The sequence below is a fragment of the Salmo trutta genome, chromosome 21, assembly GCF_901001165.1.
Source record: "Salmo trutta chromosome 21, fSalTru1.1, whole genome shotgun sequence".
NCBI classification, from domain to species: domain Eukaryota; kingdom Metazoa; phylum Chordata; class Actinopteri; order Salmoniformes; family Salmonidae; genus Salmo; species Salmo trutta.
This window is the reverse complement of record NC_042977.1, coordinates 42,886,488-42,905,141: the sequence shown is the minus strand read 5'-3', so window position 1 is coordinate 42,905,141 and position 18,654 is coordinate 42,886,488. Positions and strand designations below refer to the sequence as shown.

Genomic DNA, 18,654 nt, shown 5'->3' with positions numbered 1-18,654 from the left:
TTGGAACAGTAGGTGGGTCTTTCATTCTGTTACGTTCGTCATTGACTGTGCACACAAAGGTCCGCATTCCAAATGGAAACCTATTCTCTATGTAGTGCACTACATTTGACCAAAAGGGAATAGGGTACTATTTAAGACACTCGGCGCACGCACACACACACACCACATTAAGGTTGAGGCCCACCATTACGTCACAACATGGTATTCCCTTCAGACTGCAACAAACCAAACATGATTAGGTGCAGAAGGAGCTCCTGTGTGGCTCGGTGGGAGCTGAAGCCTCAGGCAACTTTCTAGCTAGTTCAGAAAACATCAATCGTTTCAAACATAATTGTGCACACATCCAATAACGTGCAGGTGTTAATGACCTCGTGGAATAAAGACTAATATCCACAGTGGAAAATGCTGCACACAAACTGTGGGAGCCTTCATAAATATTTCAGAAAAAAACATAACTCAAGTCACAGGCTGCCTTTTTTCTGCCTAAAATGCTGTTGTTGGAGAGAAAACAACGTAATGGACTCGGATGGAGACAAAACTTCTCCTGGAGAGGGCTACTGTAGACAGAAATGACTGGAGCTGACACACAAGCGTAAGATCTGACTGTCAAAGTGGCATTACTGGTGATTTGATGCTCTGAGTGATCTACATGAGGATCTATTGCAGATAAATGACATCACAGGAGACAGATTTAGGACACACGATGAGGTAACTCTTATCCCAAATAGCACCCCATTTCCCCACATAGTGCACTACTTTTGAACAGAGCCCAATGGGCCTTACGTTAAAAGTAGTGCACTTCATAGGGAGCCATTTGTGCTGTTGACATCATTGTTCCTCCCATAATTGGTGATACAATTTAATCGTATTCAGTTAGATAACAAACCGGGTGATGTTAGGGTCATCTTTCCATTATTTTGGTTTCATTTCTTCCATCACACAACACTGTCATTTTGTAGCACCCATTGTGTTTAATTTATTTCACTAATATTTTGCATGCATTTCACTTGAAATTAAACTTGAGCACAGCCAGCCTGGTCTCATAGACTAGACATAACATAGTACATCTAAATCTGGCACCCTCAAATCAGTATGATATGTATGGTTACATAAGACAGAAAATTACTTAAGGCAACAATGAAAGTAGAGTGGTTGGATGGGTGAATAACGTGAACGTCTAGCAACCCAAAGAATGAATGCGTGTTTGAAACTAATCACGGACAATTTTAGCAACTACTTATGACTTTTTAAAGATATTCCTTTCACCCCTAATCTACCTCACATTAGCCACCGAGCTAAAGTTAGCCACAACAAATTGGAATTCTTAACATATCATACGTTTTGCAAATTTGTAACATATTATACAAATTGCAATTTATAACATACCATGCGAAACATTTATACAAATGAATATATACCATACGAAACGTAGCATATCCTAGTAATTGAGTCGCCCGGATTCACATTTATGTTACGTCTACCCCGGAGACCAGGTTAAGTGATTGACCAGGCTAAACCTTTCCATGATAAACCACAAAACATTTTATTTATTTATACATTTATCCATTCAATTACTGTGTTGGTGACACAAAAGACCAGAATATATAAACAAAACAACCACTTCATCCCTCCCTCCATATTCTCTCCACCTCGCTTCCTCCTCCCGTCCTCCGCCATGCTGCTCACATGTATGCAATGGCAGCAATGGAGGTCAGTATTGACAGCACGATGACCACGTAGCCCGAGCGATACACCTCAGGAAGCGTAAATCCCTTACCACTGTCCCAGAACTTAGACAGAGAGAGCGACGGAAGAGAGAGACGGAGAGAGAGACAAAAAGACCAGTAAAGAACGAGAGAAAGAAAAGGAGGATGCATTAAAGGACAGACATCAACAAGGACTAACATAGCAGTATATTCGTTTTAAGACGATGACCTAGTGTTATGCGCTGTGGACTTTACTTACCAGATGGCGGATTCCATTCAAGGTGTGGTAGGACAGAGGGAAGGCAATGCCAAACTTAGCTAGACCGAGTAGAGCAGGGCCAATGGACAGGGAGTGGATCAGGTCAAGGTAGTATGGGTAGTTACCTGGCAACACCAACGCTAAGAGAGCAAATGCCGAGATACCTGAAAGACAGAGAGGACAACATTATGTTTTTTGGACTGTGATCTTGTGGTCTTTTCCATGTACTGTAAAGGAGTAGGGTGAAGTTGCCACTTGACATTGATCTTGGGGTCAGTTTTTGAATTTCTCCCAATAATGGTTCAGGGAAAAGTTGACCCTGGAGTGTGCTGTAAGAGGTTAGTATATTAATTATACCTCCACTGAGTCCCACTCCCGTGCCTCTGTGTGTGATGGACATCATCATAGGCACCGACCACCTGCAAGACACAGGGTACCATGACAACACAGGGTACCATGACAACACAGGGTACCATGACAACACAGGGTACCATGACAACACAGGGTACCATGACAACACAGGGTACCATGACAACACAGGGTACCATGACAACACAGGGTACCATGACAACACAGGGTACCATGACAACACAGGGTACCATGACAACACAGGGTACCATGACAACACACACATACAGTATACAAACACAGCATTTGTAGTTCACACTGGATATAAACCCTGTCAATACCTAAAGATAGGTCCCTTGTGTTTACCTGGTCACGTGACCCGATGGTTAAATCTAACCCTTCCACTGTTAAGAGCAAAATCATTAAAAGGCTCTTTACATAATTAGTAGGTTTGGAACGGTGCACATATTCCTACCAAACCGTTTGGTACAGGGACCTCGGTTTCTGTCTGAACTGTGAATCCGAATGAATACTTACAAAAATAGTGTAGATGGAAGAAAACAACAACCACTAGGCCCACAGGCTACGCCCACACTGTAATCCACTAGGCCCACACTGTAATCCACTAGGCCCACACTGTAATCCACTAGGCCCACACTGTAATCCACTAGGCCCACACTGTAATCCACTAGGCCCACACTGTAATCCACTAGGCCCACACTGTAATCCACTAGGCCCACACTGTAAACCACTAGGCCCACACTGTAAACCACTAGGCCCACACTGTAAACCACTAGGCCCACACTGTAATCCACTAGGCCCACACTGTAATCCACTAGGCCCACACTGTAATCCACTAGGCCCACACTGTAATCCACTAGGCCCACACTGTAATCCACTAGGCCCACACTGTAACCACTAGGCCCACACTGTAATCCACTAGGCCCACACTGTAATCCACTAGGCCCACACTGTAATCCACTAGGCCCACACTGTAAATCCACTAGGCCCACACTGTAATCCACTAGGCCCACACTGTAATCCACTAGGCCCACACTGTAATCCACTAGGCCCACACTGTAATCCACTAGGCCCACACTGTAAACCACTAGGCCCACACTGTAATCCACTAGGCCCACACTGTAATCCACTAGGCCCACACTGTAATCCACTAGGCCCACACTGTAATCCACTAGGCCCACACTGTAATCCACTAGGCCCACACTGTAATCCACTAGGCCCACACTGTAATCCACTAGGCCCACACTGTAATCCACTAGGCCCACACTGTAATCCACTAGGCCCACACTGTAATCCACTAGGCCCACACTGTAATCCACTAGGCCCACACTGTAATCCACTAGGCCCACACTGTAATCCACTAGGCCCACACTGTAATCCACTAGGCCCACACTGTAATCCACTAGGCCCACACTGTAATCCACTAGGCCCACACTGTAATCCACTAGGCCCACACTGTAATCCACTAGGCCCACACTGTAATCCACTAGGCCCACACTGTAATCCACTAGGCCCACACTGTAATCCACTAGGCCCACACTGTAATCCACTAGGCCCACACTGTAATCCACTAGGCCCACACTGTAATCCACTAGGCCCACACTGTAATCCACTAGGCCCACACTGTATTCCACTAGGCCCACACTGTAATCCACTAGGCCCACACTGTAATCCACTAGGCCCACACTGTAATCCACTAGGCCCACACTGTAATCCACTAGGCCCACACTGTAATCCACTAGGCCCACACTGTAAACCACTAGGCCCACAGGCTACGCCCACACTGTAATCAACTAGGCCCACACTGTAATCCACTAGGCCCACACTGTAAACCCCTAGGCCCACACTGTAAACCACTAGGCCCACAGGCTACGCCCACACTGTAATCCACTAGGCCCACACTGTAATCCACTAGGCCCAAAGGCTACGCCCACACTGTAATCCACTAGGCCCACACTGTAATCCACTAGGCCCACACTGTAATCCACTAGGCCCACACTGTAATCCACTAGGCCCAAAGGCTACGCCCACACTGTAAACCACTAGGCCCAAAGGCTACGCCCACACTGTAAACCACTAGGCCCAAAGGCTATGCCCACACTGTAAACCACTAGGCCCACAGGCTACGCCCACACTGTAATCCACTAGGCCCAAAGGCTACGCCCACACTGTAATCCACTAAGCCTAAAGGCTATGCCTACACTGCGTTTTATGCCTCGAGTAAATCTGAGCTGAAAAAACATTGTAGGCTATTCCGCTAAAAACAACTAATTGGCGCATTTCAAACGATGCTTTTGTGAGGCGCAGCCGGGGCAACAGTTCTGTACGATAGCACGTGGTGGGGGTCGATAACCCAGAATTGGAGGATCCTCCATTGATGTTTAAAGCTCCCGGTAGAAGCAAAAACGTATTGAACTTAGTAAGAAGTCAACTAAATGTATTGAATTAATTAATTTGCCAAACATGATAAGCTGTGTTTGGTATGTTCTTTTAACTTTCTGAAAAGGCAAAGGTGTGGGAATGCCCCTCTCTCTGTGTGTGTGTGTGTGTGTGTGTGTGTGTGTGTGTGTGTGTGTGTGTGTGTGTGTGTGTGTGTCTACCACTTTGTGTAGCCGTTAGCGATGATGCTAATGACAACAGGCTTCTTTCTGGTAGATGAAAAGGCTTCTCAATTTAAAATATTAAACTACAAAGTAGACGACACATACCTGGCAGAATAATATCATGATTAAAGGGTATCTACACCCAAAAATGCCTTAGATTTTTTTCCCCAGACCCCAGAAATGGCCCCCTGTTGGTTTAAGCGTTGTTGTAGATGTAGAACCCACAATTATGTTGTTTTTATATATTTTTTTTAAAGTGTGATTTTAAGAGATGATTGATTTTGGAGAGTGAAAACCAGGAAAAAAACAAACTTGTGTAAAAAAATAAAATAAATATGGCCCTACATTATATAGCTCAAGATCCTGGGGTTAGTTTGACATTTTTTGTCAAATCAAAAATCATTTCATTTTCCCACTGTACCGAAACCTAACCCCAAAACCACAATTCGTACCAAACTGTGGGTTTGGTGAACAATTACACCCCTAATAATGAGTTAATTATCTTGTGAGGAGCACCTGAGTGGTTGTTTTGTGGTTTAAAAAAGGTACTTGCTCCCCTGATCCATAAACAATGTCACAAAGCACTGAATCAAAGCTGTGTGTATTGTCTTCCTATTGGAGTGATCTCTGAAACGGCCTGGAGACTATGGAGAGTACAATCAGACGAGCACCCTTTCACAATTTAAATTTGACACAGCCATTGCTGAGGTGCAGTGTGAGTTTCTTAATTTATTCATTATTACGCACGTAGCCAACTTACTGGTAGATGCTGATATGTGGCGACATGGGTCGGTTCAATTTGTTGTTTTTGGCCCAGAACTTGTTCATTTCCTCCTTTGCTGTGGTTCCCATTGGAACAGCACTAAAGAAATAGAAAAATTGTATATTAAGAACAAGTAATATGCTAGAGAAAACATGCACATTCAATTCCAACATAACATGTAATTACATTAAAGAATAACAGAGACAAGTGGGCAGGCACATACACCAAGGGTTGGAACCGGTTCAGGGAACAGAACCCGAAAACAGGAAAATAATGAAATGATTTAAGGAACAGAACCTGAACCGAAAGTGATTTATACTGTTCCAGAACAGAACCTTAATTTTAAAAGCACGGGAAACCGTTATTTTACGTTCCAGGCATTTTTTTCCAGTCCCACAAAAATCACAACACATTTGCCTATGCAAAGCCCTCCCTCTGTCACTCAGAAACGTATTCCAGAGTCTGCCCACTAGCTGGAAATCTTTGCCAGTGGGTGTGCAGGCTACCTGCCCTTCCCCTCTGAAGCATAGGTTACTGTAGCCTACTGACGATGTTACAAGCGTAATTCAGAAATTGGGGAGATATTTAATTAGAGAAGAATGAATTGACTTTTTCCAATGCTAGTGATCAAGTTTCACATTGGATTTATTAACCTCAAAAAGGTAAGAAGTGTTTTTAATGGGCAATGGCGAAGCTCTAACAAGACGCATCTGCGTAGCATCCTCGAACTTCAGAAAAATGTTGAGGCATTTTGACACGGTTTACCAGTTCGGTAATAGTTGGAAGTTAATACATCTCTTATTGCCCAAAACAAAATATGCCAAATCTTGCAAAGCCTCAGAAGAGGCATAGAAAAATGCCACCTTCTGACAGCCCTTCTTCGGCCTCGGAGGATGATTGCTCGGAAGTAGCACCAGCATGGTTCAGAAAGGGTATAAGAAAAATCCAAGAGACACTTTATGAACACCTCATAAAAATGTATGTGCTGGTCGATAAACTACACAAAGACCAGAAAGTCACAAAGGGACGAGTGACAAAGTTATTAAAAGACCATGCTGACCACCAGGCTGCCATCCTGGAAATCCGCAAGGACGTGGATCAAAAGTACAAGAAGTTGGAAGACGCCACTTCTAAACTCAAGGAGAAATTAGATTATGAAAATTACATCAATTTCAGATTTCAAGGTCTCCCCAGAGGCAGTGGAGGGAAGAGACGCCATCTCTTTTCTACGGGAATGGATTCCCCAGGTCTACCGCCTTGCTCGCACCCACTGGAAATCGAGAGGACCCATCGCACCCTACGGAGGCAGCTGCCTGGCCAGGTTGCACCCAGGGCATTTGTCATTACATTTCTATGGTACCGGGACACAGTCTGCATCCTCTCAGCTGCCAGAGCAAAGGAAGTGCTCAAGTACGGAAATTCCAGAATAATGATCCTTCCGGATCTTTCTCCCACACAACACAAGAGGATGGCTTTCTCCCCACTAAAGAGGAATTATATAGTAACCAAAACAGTATTTAACAAATCAAAATATATTTTATATTTGAGATTCTTCAAAGTAACCAGCCTTTGCCCACTCTTGGCATTCTCTCAGAGCTTCATGAGGAATGCTTTTCCAACAGTCTTGAAGGAGACCCACATATTCTGAGCACTTGTTGGCTGCTTTTCCTTCACTCTGCAGTCCAACTCATCCCAAACCATCTCAATTGGGTTGAGGTCGGGTGATTGTGGAGGCCAGGTCATCTGATGCAGCACTCTCCTTGGTCAAATAGCTCTTACACAGCCTGGAGGTGTGTTGTGAGTCATTGTCCTGTTGAAAAACAAATTATAGTCCCACTAAGGGCAAACCAGATGGGATGGCATATCGCTGCAGTGTCACCAGCAAAGCACCCCCCACCATCTCCTTCATGGTGGGAACTACACATGCGGAGATCATCCGTTCACCTACTCTGCATCTCACAAAGGGTAAGGGTAACAAAACATTTCTGCAGCATTGAAGGTCCCCAAGAACAGTGACCTCCATCATTCTTAAATGGAAGTTTGGAACCACCAAGACACTTCCTAGAGCTGGCCGCCAGGCCAAACTGAGCAATCGGGAGAGAAGGGCCTTGGTCAGGGAGGTGACCAAGAACCCAGTGGTCACTGACAGAGCACCCAGAGTTCCTCTGTGGAGATGGTTGTCCTTCTGGAAGTTTCTCCCATCTCTGCAGCACTCCACCAATCAGGCCTTTATGGTAGAGTGGTCAGATGGAAGCCACTCTTCAGTAAAAGGCACATTACAGCCCACTTGGAGTTTGCCAAAAGCACCTAAAATAACTCAGACCATGAGAAACAAGATTCTCTGGTCTTATGAAAAACAAAGATTAAACTCTTTGGCCTGAATGCCAAGTCTGGCGGAAACCTGGCACCATTACTACGGTGAAGCATGGTGGTGGGAGCATCATGCAGGGGGGGATGTTTTTCAGCGGCAGGGACTGGGAGACTAGTCAGGATCGAGGCAAAGATGAACGGAGCAAAGTACAGAGAGATCCTTGATGAAAACCTGCTCCAGAGCACAGACTGGGGTGAAGGTTCACCTTTCATCAGGACAACAACCCTAAGCACACAGCAAAGATGCACTAGTCTTTAAGATAGACGTACCTGCTATGCATCGCATCGCCCGAATTAGGTTAATTGTAAATTACACGTATATTGCATAAAAGTCCATAGACTGTTCCCTGTAACATGAAAATGTTTTCAGTCACAAAATCAATTTTTAATTAAAGCGACAAACATCGGCAACAATAATGACCGGACTATTTAGCCCCACTTGACAATGTAAAAAAAACAAAAACAGAGAATATGCTCATGGTCACCAGCCGCACACTCAAAATGTCAAACAATCGGCATTCACCAAGGCTCCCTTGAAACCTGTGCCGCGCGGTGACAAAAGCGAAAACCAAACGCACCCATGCAGCACAGGAAAAAAGACAAGCTATGACCTTTACCAGACGATAACTATCATCCCTCAACAATGAAATGGGGACAATTAGTGAATCATCACCATCATCCTGAGTTCACAACCAAAAAGGTTAAAAGAACACTCCTTTTACTTCCCTGTCCATAACAGTTAGTCTAGAATCGACTTATCTCTTATTCCTGCAGGCAAGTTTAACTACTGGGTGCAAGTATTTACCAAGATCTATATCAGATCATTCTGGGCTGCTGGCTTCATTACCAGTCAATAAAACAGCCATCCTCAAGAAGGTGGAGGTTTGGCACATACTTACTAAATAATCACACACATTTCTAACCTTTCTGAACACTCATATCAACATATTTTTTTTAGCACCAATAACAACTCTGCACCACCCCCCCCCCCCTCCCCCCTAATTTTATGGGAAGCTGTCGTTGCATATCTGAGGGGGCTAATCATTATGTTTACCTCAGGTGTTCGTAAGACGAATAAGGCTAAAAGTAGATTTGTTGGAGAAAGACATTTCTTGAAAATGAACATGGTTCATAATTACACATTTGAGTCTAATTTTTTGTATAGTTGAGTCATTAAAGCGATTGGAATGTAACACCCTGACGACCCACAAAGCAGAAAACGTTCTTAGGAGAACAAAACAAAACTACTACGAACATAGAGATGAAGCAGGAAAGTTGCTTGCTTGGCAGATAAGGAGAGAGGAAGCTATTAGAGTTATTGGCTCTATTAAGCTGCCCAATAAAACAGTTGTTCAGGGTCCTGAGGAAATGAATCTAGTCTTTAGGGAGTTTTATGAAAACATTGTACAAGTCTAAAGTATAATTGTGCCACAATGCATGAATTTTTGAACAAACTCAATTGACAAGCTTTAACTGATGAGGATAGAGAGTACTTGGAGAAAGAGATCACGTCTGAGGAAATTAGGGAATCCATTTTCAACACTGCAGGGGGAAAATCACCAGGGTTAGACGGATTCCCTATTGAATTCTATAGACCCTTTTTACGCAAACTAATTGAGCCTCTTTGCAATATATTTAACCTTGCCACAGAGACAGAAAAGCTCCCAGACGCACTTAAACAAGCACCGATCACAGTTTTGTTAAAACCTGGGAAAGATCCTCTGCTTTGTGGGTCGTATAGACCAATATCTCTATTGAACAATTCATGTAAGATTCTTGCGAAACTCAGCTCTTAGACTGAATAAGTTTCTTCCTGACTTGGTTGATATGGAACAAACAGGCTTTGTAAGAAACCGATCATCTCCTGATAATATCAGAAGATGATTTAATATTATGCATTATGTAGAGAATGACCAAGAACCTGTAGTGGCGGCTTCATTAGAAGCGGAAAAAGCTTTTGACTACTTAGAATGGAACAACCTGTTTGAAGTTTTACAGAGGATGAATATTGGACCTCAGTATGTAGGGTCTGATTAGATTACTGTACAAATGTCCGGTAGCTCAGATCCTAACTAATGGAAACATTTCCTCACAGTTCTCTCTATCACGTGGCACAAGACAGGGTTGTCCCGCTAGTCATCTTTGTCTTTGGCTATAGAGCCACTGGCAAAAGCTTTTAGATCTCATCCAGCCATGGTGTTCATATAGGTGGGTGTGAACATCTATATGCTGATGACATTCTGCTTTACCTCACCAAACCAGAAATGTCACACAGTTGACATCCTGAAAGAATATGGGACCTTTTCAGGATATTAAATTAAAAATATTGAAGAGTATAATTGTGCCTTTTAACAAGGCAGCTATGCAGAACTCAATCTTAGACCAGCCATTTTCTTTGGAGACTTCAGAAAATGACATATCTGGGATTGCAAATTCCTTCTGAAATTATTAAGACATATCAACAGAACTATACTCCACTTCTCAAAAAGGTTGGAGAAGAATTAGATAGACGGCGGGATTGACCAAGTTCTCTTACTGGGCAGGTCAATTGTGTAAAGATGAATATATTACCACAATTCTTGTACCTTTTTCAAACCTAACCCTTTCCTATTGCCAAAGTTTTTTCAACAACTTAATAGGAAGGTCTCTTCATTTCGATGGAAAGGGAACCCCCAGAGCGAAACACACAACTTTATTCAAACCTTACTCTACCTGACTTCCAGTTGTATTACTGGGCATCTCAGCTAAAGGCTGTGTGGATATGGCAAGATACAACAACAAGTTCACCCTCTTGGAGACAGAGGAAGAGCGTCTTTCCCCAGTTTCATTGGCATCTATACCTTATATTAGCCCCACCTTAAGCTTTGTTAGGTCTCATAAACCACTGTTTAATTAAAAACACTTTAAATATATTGATTGAAGTCTGTAAACAGAGGAGAACCGATCTATCTATATATATATATATATATATATGAATAAACACCTTTCTATAAGAACCCCATCTTACCCAAACCCGAGACATGGTATTACATGTTCTTGGTTCAACAAAGGAATTAAAACATTTGGTCATCTATATATAGAGAGGGTGAACTGCTATCCTTTCAACAACTGGCATTTCATTTTCAGTTACCTCAAACTAATTTTTTCAAGTACCTACAGGTTAGGCGTTATGTTGCCACTCAACAGGGAGGTGAGGATTCAGTCCATGAATAAATCTACACCTGATAAACTGTGGCTGGAAAGGAAAGAGGTAAAAGGTTTCATTTGTTACATGTACTCTGGTCTTCAAGCTCTGTTGGGGAACGATGAAGCTCTGAAGGCTTGGATGAATTGGCATGATGACCTTGGTCTCATTGTTGAGGATGGGAAATGGGGAGAGTACTTTTTAGATGCTCAGCATCTTTCATTTAACACAAGGCTCAAGTTGATGCATCAGCAGTCAATGCAGCCAATAAATGCACCGCTTTTGTATGGAAAAGTGACACTCTGCCAAGCAGATGTGGCTAAAACAACTTTCTATATTCCATCTGAAAAAAATAACGTACAATTTACGTAATAACCCCTGTGAATTGACTGATGTCTGGGGAGACTTTCAGCAGTTCCAGTCATCACTTCAGCTGCCTCATTTTCTTAATGTATTATTTGTTTTTGCATTGAATAATATATTTTCGAGCATTGGATGTGAAGGTCATTCTGTTTCGTTTTATTGTTGTTAATCATTGAAGCCAATACCGGATGAGGGGAGGAAGGAAGGAAGGCTTTGGCACGAAGTGCTCCCATTGAGCATGCTATTTTGTGTAGGTGGGAGGAATAAGGGGGAATTATCTGTGTCCTATTTTGTTGATTGTTAAATCGTAAAAAAATGAAATAAATATATTGTAAAAAAAAAATGTTTAAATCTAGTGCTACTCTACAACCGTGTTAGTTAGAGAACATTAAACCAACTCGGAAGTTCAAAGACATTCAAAGTTCCTCTATAGAAGCCACTCCTCTGTAGGTGTAACTGTGGACCTAACTCAGATAATGCATGTAATAAGATGCCCAGCGCTTCAAGGCAAGCTTCCTCCATCCTCACCCTCAAAATGTCAGCTGCATCTCACACCCTACACTGTGACTGTCAGCACACTGTGTGTGTTTGTCTCTTTCATTATGATTAAACCATGCTGTTACGGCAAAATACAATTTGCTCTTAACGACTTTCCTAAACAAATTAAAGTGCTTACCCACTCCACACCAAGCTGCTCTATGTGCCCTGATTGGTGTAGTAATTTAATGTCGAGCTAAATGTAAAAATATATACACTACCGTTCAAAAGTGTGCGGTCACTTAGAAATGTCCTTGTTTTTGAAAGAAAAGCACATTTTTTTGTCCATTAAAATAACATAAAATTGATCAGAAATACAGTGTAGACATTGTTAATGTTGTAAATTACTATTGTAGCTGGAAACTGCTGATTTTTAATGGAATATCCACATAGGCGTATAGAGGCCCATTATCAGCAATCATCATTCCTGTGTTCCAATGGCACGTAGTGTTAGCTAATCCCAGATTATCATTTTAAAAGGCTAATTGATCATTAGAAAACCCTTTAGCAATTATGTTAGCACAGCTGATAACTGTTGTCCTGAATAAAGAAGCTATAAAACTGGCCTTCTTTAGACTAGTTAAGTATCTGGAGCATCAGCATTTGTGGGTTCGTTTACAGGCTCAAAATGGACAGAAACAAAGAACTTTCTTCTGAAACTCGTCAGTCTATTCTTGTTCTGAGAAACAAACGGCTATTCCATGCGAGAAATTGCCAAGAAACTGAAGATCTCGTGTGTACTACTCCCTTCACAGAACAGCGCAAACTGGCTCTAACCATTATTTATAACCTTGTCAACGTCTTGACTATATTTCCTATTCATTTTACATCTCATTTCATGTATGTTTTCATGGAAAACAAGGACATGTCTAAGTGACCCCAAACCTTTGAACAGTAGTGTATATTTCAGAGGTTTAAAAAGGAACGAAAAGGAATGATATAAAGCAGTATTTTGGGGGGGGGGGGGGGGGGGGGGGGGGGTGTTTGAACCAGTTCAGAAATGTATTTTCCTGGTCGGAACAGTGCAACAGAAGGAGAAAAAAAAGAATGGTTCTGTTCAGAACGAAACGATTGGAAAATAATTTCAGTTCCAAAACCTGACACACACACACACACAAAATCTACTCACTGTCTGTAGAAAACACCAAACTGAGGGCGGGACAAGCAAGTGCTCCGTCGGGCTAGTGTCCTGTGAGAGAGATCAAACAACATACATTTAGTAATGTTAGTAAAAACATGGTATAGTAGAAACAAGTTTGTTTCACTGAGCCACTTCCTACTTCCTCAGAGGAGATTAGAGCCTACACTTATAACTCCCAGCTTGATATTGGTGAAACCATGTTGAGCAACAGCTGAAATAATATGCACAAGCAAATCAGAGTTCAACATTTTCAAGGATGTTCATGTTCAAACTAGAGCTCTGCTACCCGACTCTGGGCCTGTTTTTCCATCAATAACTAGGGTTGGGCCTGTTTTCCCATCAATAACTAGGGCAGGGCCTGTTTTTCATCCATCAATAACTAGAACAGGGTCTGTTTTTCATCAATAACTAGGGCAGGGTCTGTTGTTCCATCAATAACTAGGGCCGGGTCTGTTGTTCCATCAATAACTAGGGCAGGGTCTGTTGTTCCATCAATAACTAGGGCAGGGTCTGTTTTTCCATCAATAACTAGGGCAGGATCTGTTTTTCCATCAATAACTAGGGCAGGGCCTGTTTTTCCATCAATAACTAGGGCAGGGCAGGATCTGTTTTTCCATCAATAACTAGGGTAGGGCAGGATCTGTTTTTCCATCAATAACTAGGGCAGGATCTGTTTTTCCATCAATAACTAGGGCAGGGTCTGTTTTTCCATCAATAACTAGGGTAGGGCCTGTTGTTCCATCAATAACTAGGGCAGGGCCTGTTGTTCCATCAATAACTAGGGCAGGGCTCTGGTGTCACCAAATTGATCACTAATATTTAAAAGCCGAGCCATTTTCCTCGTGCTCTGCTACGCAGTACAGTCATATGACTAAGATAAGAGATGGTGTCAGAAGTGCTTCAACCTCAGGCAAATATAAGACAGGAGAGATTATTTCACTTAGTCTAAGTTAAGAGGGACGAAAAGTTGCTAATAGCTCTCTAATGTCTGGTCATTGAGAAGAGCAGCCCAAGTGCAGCAATTACTGTAGGTACTCACAGACCGAGCTGCCATGGACAGAGAAGAGCAGCACATGCATTTACTAATGGAGGAAGTTAGTCAAGGTTTGAAATAATTACAGTATGTTTTTGTCAAATACTATATTGGTTTGGGCTTACAGTCAATTTGCAGTGTACAAATTATTTGTAATTGATTTCCAGCCCCCCAACTAACCGCTCAAGAAAGAAATTGTCCATCAGCTGAAGGTAGTTGGGAACTCATGCTGTAAAATGTTAACACGGATCGCCTGTGGTACGGTTATGGAAACAACATCTTCCATATCAGCGGGGGAAAAAATGTTAAATTACTACACATTTATAGGGTCAGTGGTCGCATTGGCTTTCAGAAATCAGAATTATCAAAACGCAGACCATCAAAAAAAAAAAATCTGCTTATTATATTGAAAGTCAGTGGGTTTTTTTTTTTTCTTCAATAGAGTGAGATGGGGCATGAACTATAGTTTTTCTTCACACAAAATACATTTGTGCAACAAATTCGGCAGAAAATTGTTTTCATCACATGACAACAGAAGTGCAACGCTATTTGGCTAGCAGCCACACAAGTAAATTAGCTTCCAATGAAAAAGCAAGGTATTTTTTTGCAAAAACAAAGCATGGTCATCATATTTCTAATGTTTATCATAGAAAGAATGTAGCCAGTTACATAATTGAATCTTGCAACCGGAGAAAAACTACACTGGAGGAAAGTACCTGAGAAAAGTAGTTTAAACAAAGAGAGGAAGAGGTGAAGCGAGAGGCATAACTTGGCCCAAAACCTGTCTTCTCCAGCAGGTGTCATTTAAATTAACAAAAATTCTGACCTGAAGGTATTGTATGGCGGTCAATAAGAGGGTGTCGAATTTGGTTAATAAAAAATGTAATGCTTATTTGATCGCGTATACATTTTCGTAATGATTAGATTAGGCAACTGAGAAAATACACTTTACATCGGAGTTGTACCTGTTGTTCACACGCGTATATCTGCTCTCTCATTGGCCCGAATGGTCCCACCGGATCTTGCCTCCTCCTTACTGCCTTCCATTTTTTTTAAAAAGACATTTATTTTAGGTTCCGGAGAGGCCATTTCACTATCCGGTCAATATAACGGATAATCTGTTGCTACACATCAGTCGGAGCGCTGTCTGGTGATCCAGTGACAAGAGCAAAGATATTTCATCTGATTTGAGAAGTGCAAATGAAGCACGAAATTAGTACTTCTACATTCACGATTTGGAACGAACCCTGACCGAAGCCGAGCAGAATTTACAATTAGAAGCAATTTAGATGTACGTGTACAAAACGCAGCAAGACATTTTTACTACGTTTAATCTTTCCCTTTTGTGCTTGAAAAATGCTAAATTCTGCGTTAACGCACCCCCAGAGGGTGAGGGTTGTTGTCTACACAGCCATATTTGCATGTTACAGCGATTGTTTACAGGAAACAGGCGGAAGACAGGCTTACCTGTGATAATTAGCTATCTGAGTCCCCAAACACCTGTGTATAAATGGAAGACTGATGCCACAAACGTGTTGTCGCTGAAAAATACTATCGGCTGCAACTGGAGTATTGGCTGTTTTGGCTGCCAGACCAAACTCACCTCTAAACAGAACATCTAAGGTTCTTGGAATAGAAAGAGTAACAGGCTCAATCTAACATTTTGTTTTATTATTATTTCTCACTAATATGAAAGATTAGGTCCTTATGCTTCCAAAACCGCAAGTGACATGTATTAATGTTCAGATTGAGCGTCATGTCTCTTAACTAAACTCACCTATACAGAAGTTTGGACACACCTACTCATTCAAGGGTTTTTCTTTATTTTGACTATTTTCTACATTGTAGAGTAATAGTGAAGACATCAAAACTACAACATATTACTTTCAAGAAATGTTAGATTCTCCAAAGTAGCCACCCTTTACCTTGACAACTGTGCATACTCCTGGCATTCTCTTAACCAGCTTCACCTGGAATGCTTTTCCAACAGTCTTGAAGGAGTTCCCACATATGCTGAGCACTTGTTGGCTGCTTTTCTTTCACTCTGCGGTCCAACTCATCCCAAACCCTCTCAATTGGGTTGAGGTCGGGTGATTGTGGAGGCCAGGTCATCTGATGCAGCACTCCATCACTCTCCTTCTTGGTCAAATAGCCCTTACACAGCCTGGAGGTGTGTTTGGTTATTGTCCTGTTATAAAACAAATAATAGGCCCACTACGAGCAAACCATCACACCTCCTCCTCCATGCTTCACTGTGGGAACCACACATGCAGAGATCATCCGTCCCCTTACTCTGCATCCCACAAAGACAAAGAACCAATATTCTCAAATTTGGACTCCAGGCCAAAGGACACATTTCCACCGGTCTAATGTCCATTGCTCGTGTTTCTTCGCCCAAGCAGGTCTCTTCTTATTGGTGTCTTTGCAGCAATTCCACCACGAAGGCCTGATTCACTCAGTCTCCTCTGAACAGTTGATGTTGAGATGCGTCTGTTAACTGAACTCTGAAGCATTCATTTGGGCTGCAATTTCTGAGGCTCGTAACTCAAATGAATTTATCCTCAGCAGCAGAGGTAACTCTGTCTTCCTTTCCTGTGGCGGTCCTCGTGAGAGCCAGTTTCATCATAACGCTTGATGGTTTTTGCGACTGCACTTGAAGAAACTTAAAGTTCTTGAAATTTTCCAGATTGACTGACCTTCATGTTTTAAAGTAATTATGGACTGTTGTTTCTCTTTGCTTATTTGAGCTGTTCTTGCCATAATATGGACTTGGTCTTTTACCAAATAGGGCCATTACATTTACATTTTAGTCATTTAGCAGACGTTCTTATCCAGAGCGACTTACAGTAGTGAATGCATACATTTCATACATTTATTTTCTCCGTACTGGGCCCCCCGTGGGAATCGAACCCACAACCCTGGCGTTACAAACACCATGCTCTACCAACTGAGCCACACAGGACAGTGTGCCATCTTCTGTATACTTCTGTATACTACCCCTACCTTGCCACAACACAACTGATTGGCTCAAACGCATGAAGAAGCAAAGAAAATCCACAAATTAACTTTTAACAAGGCACACCTGTTAATTGAAATGCATTCCAGGTGACTATCTCATGAAGCTGGTTGAGAGAATGCCAAAGAGTGTGCAAAGCTGTCATCAAGGCAAAGGGTGGCTACTTTGAAGAATCTCAAATATAAAATATATTTTGATTTGTTCAACACTTTACTACATGATTCCATATGTGTTATTTCATAGTTTTGATGTCTTCACTATTATTCAACAATGTAGAAAATAGTAAAAAAAAAAAAAAACCTTGAATGAGTAGGCGTGTCCAAACTTTTGACTGGTACTGTACGTGTGATGTAATGGAACTGAGGCGAGCTCCGAACACCTTGTGTAACTTTAGAACGTGATATAGAAGTAAGGGGCTTTGTTCAAGAACCGTATCACAATTGTGAATTAATTGACGTTTAGATAGGGTATTTGGCAGCCGGAGTGTCTAACGTTACCTTTAAAAATAACATACAATGTCCTTGGACCGTTAGGACTAAAAGGTAGGCTCCTTAAGAGTACATATTGTGTTAGCTAGCTAGGATACTACACAAGTAATCTAGTTAACTAGTTATATACATGAAACTTAGAAGCATTGCTTCCATAGGAATGTTAAGCTCATTGTAGCGTTCATAGCTATCAAAATAACTTGGTGTAAATCTAAAGTCTTGTCGGAGGAGCTAGCTAGCTAACTAAACATGCTAACGTTAGTATGTGTAGCAAGCAACAATGTTACGACGATAGTAGGGTGAAGCAAGCTCTCTGGCTAAATAAATCTATTTGAACACCACTCTAAGACAAATTAATAAGTATTACACATATGTCTAACAAACAAACGAAATGTAAACATAAATAAACTGTCTCAAAGTTAGATAAAGCACAGGTAACTACTGACCTTAGAAGCAACGCCATTGTTTCTTTAACAGCTGAAACAGGATATGGCGTAAACGGATATTATTATATTTTTCCTGACGGTCTGATTAGTGCTAGACGGGATGCTTGGGACAGCCATACCCTAGCCTAACGACTTAACCATGACCTTGACCCTTACCCCTAACATTAACCATGACCCTTACCCATTTAAAATGTACATTTCAATCGGGGGTATGTACTTCCCAAGGATTCTCGATATCAAATACCCTGACAGTCCCCGTAAGACGGTCAGAATGGAAGGTCAAAAGGCCTAAGGAAAAAAATATCTACACCAAAGATGATCTATTACATTGAAAAAATGTAAATACATGTCCTCAATTATTGCGGGCAAGCGAGAT

The 18,654-nt window shown here is 41.9% G+C and overlaps 1 protein-coding gene and 1 non-coding gene across 2 annotated transcripts; both read right to left on the bottom strand.

Moving 5' to 3' along the window:
• Nucleotides 1–951: 951 nt before the first annotated feature.
• LOC115157493 (succinate dehydrogenase cytochrome b560 subunit, mitochondrial) lies at nucleotides 952–18,365 on the bottom strand. Its single transcript, XM_029705791.1, has 6 exons — nucleotides 18,279–18,365; nucleotides 13,284–13,343; nucleotides 5,698–5,799; nucleotides 2,323–2,384; nucleotides 1,966–2,129; nucleotides 952–1,790 (listed from the first exon to the last, which is right to left on the bottom strand). Exons 1-6 carry the CDS (start codon nucleotides 18,293–18,295, stop codon nucleotides 1,683–1,685), a joined length of 513 nt encoding a protein of 170 aa, XP_029561651.1. The 5' UTR covers nucleotides 18,296–18,365; the 3' UTR covers nucleotides 952–1,682.
• On the bottom strand, nucleotides 17,218–17,290 carry trnat-ugu (transfer RNA threonine (anticodon UGU)). Its single transcript has one exon. It is a non-coding gene; the product is annotated as a tRNA-Thr (tRNA).
• Nucleotides 18,366–18,654: the final 289 nt, after the last annotated feature.

Excerpts from the sequence above, each read along its gene's own strand:
- LOC115157493 (XM_029705791.1), bottom strand. Across the intron at positions 5,800-13,283 it reads TTTGGTGTTTTCTACAGACA|TGCTGTTCCAATGGGAACCA; the intron begins GTGAGTAGATTT and ends CTATTTCTTTAG. Across the intron at positions 1,791-1,965 it reads TGAATGGAATCCGCCATCTG|TTCTGGGACAGTGGTAAGGG; the intron begins GTAAGTAAAGTC and ends TCTCTGTCTAAG.